Source organism: Nymphaea colorata, chromosome 12 (genome assembly GCF_008831285.2).
Source record: "Nymphaea colorata isolate Beijing-Zhang1983 chromosome 12, ASM883128v2, whole genome shotgun sequence".
NCBI lineage: Eukaryota > Viridiplantae > Streptophyta > Magnoliopsida > Nymphaeales > Nymphaeaceae > Nymphaea > Nymphaea colorata.
In genome coordinates, this window is record NC_045149.1 from 8,857,139 (window position 1) to 8,863,724 (window position 6,586).

Consider the following 6,586-nt stretch of genomic DNA (forward strand, 5'->3'; position numbering starts at 1 on the left):
ACAGGCCTGAGCATCGGCCTGGCCTAGTAAGGAGTTGGGCTTGGGCCTCCAGGTCCGATTTGGTACTCGAAACCTGAGCCCAAGCTCAAGCTGGTTAAAATTTAAAAATATATATTTTAATATAAAATATTAAAATATAAAATTATATATATAAATTAATTTATTTAAGTCTAAGCACCGAACTGGCCCGAGTTTATGCATGGGCAGCGGGCTTAGTCGGGACCACCCGGACCAGCCCGCTAAGGGGCCGGGCCCGGGAAACTCAACCTACGTTGACTAGAGATGTATCTGACCTTTTTCTTTAATTACTAATCCTTTTCTCCAAAAGGCCCTTCTCGAGAACACGTGATGTGCTGAGTTTTGGTGGGGAAAATGACAGAATTATATATTAGACAACAAAAAATTGGCCGAATTATATTTGAAAAACTCTCTCACAAATCAGTTGAGTTGATAGCAATGTTGTAAAATGTGCATGTGTCGGTCAAGATTTTGCTCATTGCTTATAAAACAACGGCCAATTGTAGATCATATTCAACAGGCAGTAATTTGACTTGCAATATTTTCGTCAGAAAAGACTAAATCTGGAGTGCCTTGATACGTTTGGTGTGGTGAGAATAAAGTCTAGTGCTACAAAAGTTGATAATTGTTGATGATATTGCTATTGTAGCAACCAATGGTACAAAGAGAAAACGGGTATATTGGGAGATGTTTCAACATTTTATTAGTTTGAATTGGGAACTTGTAGGATTATGATTATTTTGATAGATATGTATGTCAAATTATAATTTGTGCATTCATGGTCCTTCTACCTCTACACTGGTCATCCTACATTTTGCTTGATATTGCAGAAATGAAACAACATACACTAAGTATGAAACCACTAAAAAAAAGGACTCTAACTGTTCCCCTGTATCTAGAGTTTGTACAGTTCTTTGCTTTGCTTGATAACAATTAGGTTCTTGCCGTGCCGCACAGACCGAAGGAGTGACACTAAGCCCTAATAGTGAAACGGTTTGAACCATGCACTAGTGTTGACAGCTTTACTGAAAAGTTGGGACTGGAAATAAGCATGTGTCAAGAAAAAATACTTAAACTGAACCATGTTAATTGGAGTTAATTGTTGTTGTTATTATTATTACTACAAAATTATCTCAAACAAACACTACAACATTCTTGGGTGCCGCCGACGGCTTGAACCTTCGGTAGAAACCCCCTCAAACCGTGCCAATGGATCATACGCCGTCGGTAAAAGTTTTCCCAACGGCTCGGTCCTTCGCCAGGTATGGGGAGGGCGCTGGAGTGATAACTGTATCGATGACTACTTTCACGCTATAGCTTATTTCCACAAAAAAAGAAGGTTCTCCTATATGAATTTGATAGTTTGGTTATATTATAAGACACAAACAAAAGTTTAGATCACATATATACACTCAAAGCTAATATCTGAAGCCATAGTAAATATACTTACCATTTGATCATTGCCTTCATTCATATCCAACAGTTGGATTCAGTCTGGGTTAGATAACTGCAATCTGTCTATCTGATCAATTAGAAGAGCTTTAAACACATTTAACAACATTTTTTTTAGAATCATCACATCTGTTTGACAATATTTGATTGAATTGTGGATATAGTTAAGTAGTTGCTTGTAAATAAAATACTAATATTCATGGCGGCTGATGTAAGTACACCTGTTGATTTCCTTTTTTTGAGCAAGTTGACATTATGAAAGTCTCTGCTAGATTCTCGAAAGAGACAAAATGAAAGTACAATATACTTGTGCCTTTTGACTTGAAAGATCTTGTACTAAACCTTCTAAGATTGTAAATGGTTTCGTCCAAATCTGATTCCAATCAAGCAGACAGGTTTGGGGAAAAAAAAGATCTAATAAGATATACCAAAATTGTATGGGGTTACTTACTGAATGTCGCCTAGATCAATGTCTTATTCCAATGTCATATGAATACATTTATATATGGATCACATGTGCTTTTTATATTCAGATCTGAATCCAATTCTTGGTCCAATTAAGCAATATCCAGTAGTCAGACATACATGGAACATAAAAGAGCAAATATATATATATATAGTGTGAATATGCTAGTCAACATAAATTGCTGGATGGATTTTCAATTTTGTGATGCTAAAACCTGTCAAAAGTCGTGATTTTATCACTGAAAACTGTGGCCATTAATTTGCCATTGTGAATGCACCATTTACGACAACTTTTTTTAACAGCACAAATATTAAATTTATCCGGCAATAATTTGCCGTTGCAAATTGAATGATGAGTCTTTTCAAAATCACTCAGCGTTATATATATATATATATATATATATATATATATATATATATATATAGAGAGAGAGAGAGAGAGAGAGAGAGAGAGAGAGAGAGTGGGAGAAAGTTAAAATCAATCGGCTACCTCTACACGTGGGATGAATTTTTGTTATTTGTTGAAAAACCCATCACAAAAAAAGTGCATTAACCATGGTTTTTGTTTGGTCACGGTTTATTTAAGGCATTTAACAATGATGTTTGGTGTTTTAATGAAGAAAAATGAAAATAATAAAAACTCTTTATATATATGTAGTGTGTGAGAGAATCTTCTTTCTTTGATTGGCGAGAGGGCTTAATGCCAATTGATGCACCTGAGTATCGAGCTAGAGCTTAACTTTCTTCAACTAGAGGAAGGGCTAATTTCAAGTGAAGCTATTTTCTTTTTATTTTTTTCAAGTTCATTTGAGGAAAACCCCTCGGGCAAATGCTGCAGGGACTTTGTCGGTCTCAGTGGACGTAGAACCCCAGAGCTATTCTCCCGCCCGTTGCCTGTGTCAGCTAGCTTTGGCATCTGCCGTCTTTTGGCAGGTGCGCCAAATCTAAAGACTTCATATGAAAAGCTCCCGCTATTGACTATGGATACACAAATTTTTGCCACATACACACTATTAACAATAGCGTAGGGCCAATAATACTTCATTTAAGGCAATTGAATGTGCAATTGAATGTGAAAGAATACATGCACAAAGTGAATATATATCCACAGGAAGGCAATCATAATTACATGTCTCTTAATTTCATTTCAAATTCAAGTACCCATCGGAGCTCTTTGAGGGATGCCTTTCCTTCTCCTTGCATTTGAAGTAGTTCTTGGAGGAGGCGAGGTCGATCTGTACATCTTTAGGTGCCTCTTCTCTTCTTCCTTCTCCACAACAACTGCTGCTGCTGCTGCCGCTCCATGAATTAGGTGCAGGTTTCTGTTGTTTTTAATGGCAGCAACCTGAACAAATTCATGATTTGTCTTAGGCTCTTAGCTAACATGACAATAAAGAAATGAAAAAAAAAAAAAGAATCAGGCGGCAGGAAAGCCACAGGTTGGCAGGAAGAACAAAATTTTATGGGGAGTTGTTTGCTCAGGTTGATGAGGGGGAGAGTGATGAGGATGATGACGATCGAGCATGGGCAGGATCTCATGTGGTGGTTGACGGCTCATCAGACCCACCAACTATGCGGACCACTTGCTTTATTTTTACCTGCATGCGCGCTTGCATGCTTGCATGTGCCTGCGTGTGTGTGTTGCTTGCTCTCTCTCTCTCTCTCTCTCTCTCTCTCTCTCTCTCTCTCTCTGTGTGTGTGTGTGTGTGTGTGTGTGAGAGAGAGAGAGAGAGAGAGAGTGCGTTTTTGTAAAATTTTTATGAATTTTGTGGGTATAGAACTCTCACTCAATTTTTTTTTTCATGCTGGCTGAAATTTGATTAACAATTTTCAAATAGAGACCTAATTAAGTTAAAATCTTGTACATGAATTTGGATATGAAAAATTTTTGCACAACCGCAGAATGTCATAATCAACTAACAGCAGATGCCAACCATTGTCACTTATCATTTGTCATATGTTATCAATTAAATATAAGGAATCTCATAATACAAAACCTGCTCTAACAATGATCTATTTCTAGTTTCATATGAAGCAAATGCATTACTGTCATTCCCTTAAATGTAATTCAGCTTTAAATCCAGTTATAAAACAATAATAATTGCCAAAATAAAGTGAAGCCCTTATTGAAAAGGAAATGTGACTAAAAAAGACTATTCTTTCTCTCCGACTAGCTGTATGTTATCAGTTTATTGCATTTTTATTTAAATGGTTTCCTTGCAACATCTTGAAACTGTTATATCCTTTCTTTTGTTTTTTCTTGTGAAATACTCTTTAACATATGGAGAGAGAGAGAGAGAGAGAGAGAGAGAGAAGGGGCCTCTAGATGGTGGCTGCTGAGTTGCCCTTCCATCAATTTTCTTTTCAAAAAGAGAATCTCCTTTTGCAGTAAATAAAATTGAACATTAACATGATTTGAAGAAGGATCCCTCTCCTTATAAATCTTTTGAAAACCACTCATGTTTGTGTGTCGTCTCAGGTAAGATATACTCATCGATCATCCTCCGTTTGGTGAAGAATGGTCTTCAAATTGCTAAAATTCAGACTTGTACATTAAGATCAAAAAACAAGTGGGTGCATCTTTTTTAAATAGAATATGATCAGATTATGTGCAGAACGAAAACAACTCACAATGGCGTCTAAAATCCAACTTGGTCACATGTAGGAACACGAAAAACTATAACAATTGGACTTATAAGATTGTGATATTTGCATTTAGTGTTTAAGTTAAGCCAGGGACACAAAAATTGGCCTAAATTTTTCGATCTTAAATAAGCTTACACTTGCTTTGATGAATTTGAAATTATATTAAAAAATCATTTTTTTTTCATTCTTTTTTTCCTTTCCTTTCCTTTCTTTTACACCCAAATATTATGGTTCTTAACTTTCTTTCCATTTCTCTTCCCCACTAATTAGCCATCCAAATAAAAAGGACTTTGTTCCTTTTTCCCCATTTCTCTCCGTTGTTCCAATAAGATAGTGCAAATTGATTTGATTATTGATACAAAAGTTGTCATGTGTCATAGACCATACATTTTCTATTGTTTTTAAATACATTTAACGTTCATTTTAGTTTGAATGTTTTTATATATTTTAAAATTTCCGTTTTTTTCGCAACACTTAACTTATGACGTGACCGCCAGTGTGACCCGGTAAGCCAGCCTGTCAAATCAGGGAAAGGGGGAAGAGGAGTCGGTACCTTGCAACCTAATGAGCAGAAACGGGAGGAATCGAGGAGGCTCCTGCCACACACCTCACAGGCGCGGCCGCCGGCGGCCTTTCCCGCCGCCGCGGCGCCGCCCCTCGGCTGCGGCCTCTCGTTGAGGAAGAGCACCCGCGCGCTGTTGATCACGTACGTCTGCACCCCGCCGACGTCCAGAAACCGCTGGATCTCCCCCACCCTCACCACGTCGTGGTACGAAGACCTCCTGATCTGCGAATTTCACGCATCCCAGTACCCTCCAACTCTGTTAATCCAAGAGTTTTCCCTTTATTTCCCCAAATTGAGTTTCAGGTTAAAAATGGCGACCTGAATGACGTTGTGGTGCGGATGCATCGTTTCCCTGCAGTAGATGCAGAAGGCCCCTGTTCCCGCGCAGTCCAGGCAATACATGTTGCACTCGCTCCTCGCCGAAGCCCCGTGGATGGAACACCCCGTGAAGAATGTCGTCGATAGCAATGACTCCAGCCATGGCGGTAGCATCATCCCTCTCTCTGCCTCTCCCCTTCTCTTCCCTTTATGTATAAAAAAGAAACAGGAAACAAAAGATTCAATCAGATGAAGGAAAGAAAGGAATGAGATTCTCCCAAAGGCAAGCGTCGAAGGAGACACCGACTCTATTCCTACCCATTTGAAAACGCCACTAAGACATATATAAATTCTCCAAAGAAACCATTCCCGGAGTAAACGGCCGGACGGCAGGCAATGCAAGTCAACTTACCGGCAAAGAGAAGTCCCTTTTATTTTTCCGGCAACTCACAGATGCATCACGAGGGCAACCGCATTAGAGCGAAGAACAGCAACCATCGGCGCCCATTTGCAGTAACAGCAAAATTATGCAATAACAGCATCTACTGGAGATCGGCAGAGTCTTATACGCAGTATTCTCTAACAGCAATGTAGAATATGGTTGCGAATTCAACTAAGATTTCGTATCATGGAAGAGAAATTCTTACTACGCTCACACAATGTTGTGAAATTGATGATCGAATTTGTTGGGGCGACGGCGAGGTCTGGTTATGAATGAAGAGGTTGTCGGGGAGAAAGGGTATTAGGTGGGTAGGTATGGGTTCCTTGCAATTTGCAGATTAAGAAATTACAGACTACAGGTTGTCCTTGCCATAAACTACTGGGGAAGAAGTCTCCTTTTTTTTTTTTTCTTCATCAGGTGGGTTGTTGGGGTCCCACGAGCTCCTCTCTTTGACACATCCATTTGAAGGGGTAACTGATCGCCACCTCATTTCTGGCAATACGATGAAAATGCATGTTCGGATATATATATATATATATATCTATATATATATATATATATATATATATTATGTGTTAAAAAATGTTTTAAACATAATGTCAACTTTAAAACTGTAAAACACTAATTTAATATAATAAAAGTTTAATTTCAAGTTATTTTTGTAAAAGAATGATCTTTCT

The 6,586-nt window shown here is 38.3% G+C and overlaps 1 protein-coding gene across 2 annotated transcripts; it reads right to left on the reverse strand.

Moving 5' to 3' along the window:
- Positions 1-2,975: 2,975 nt before the first annotated feature.
- LOC116266040 (protein RGF1 INDUCIBLE TRANSCRIPTION FACTOR 1-like) lies at positions 2,976-6,342 on the reverse strand. 2 transcript variants are annotated; one of them, XM_031647108.2, is made up of 4 exons: positions 5,877-6,342; positions 5,465-5,670; positions 5,135-5,368; positions 2,976-3,280 (listed from the first exon to the last, which is right to left on the reverse strand). In XM_031647108.2, the coding sequence occupies exons 2-4, from the start codon at positions 5,639-5,641 to the stop codon at positions 3,089-3,091; spliced, it is 603 nt and encodes a 200-aa protein (XP_031502968.1). In that variant the 5' UTR covers positions 5,642-5,670; positions 5,877-6,342; the 3' UTR covers positions 2,976-3,088. The 2 variants fall into 2 exon arrangements, with proteins under 2 accessions (XP_031502968.1, XP_031502967.1); XM_031647107.2 differs by having other exon boundaries at positions 5,465-6,342.
- Between the last annotated feature and the right edge of the window lie 244 nt (positions 6,343-6,586).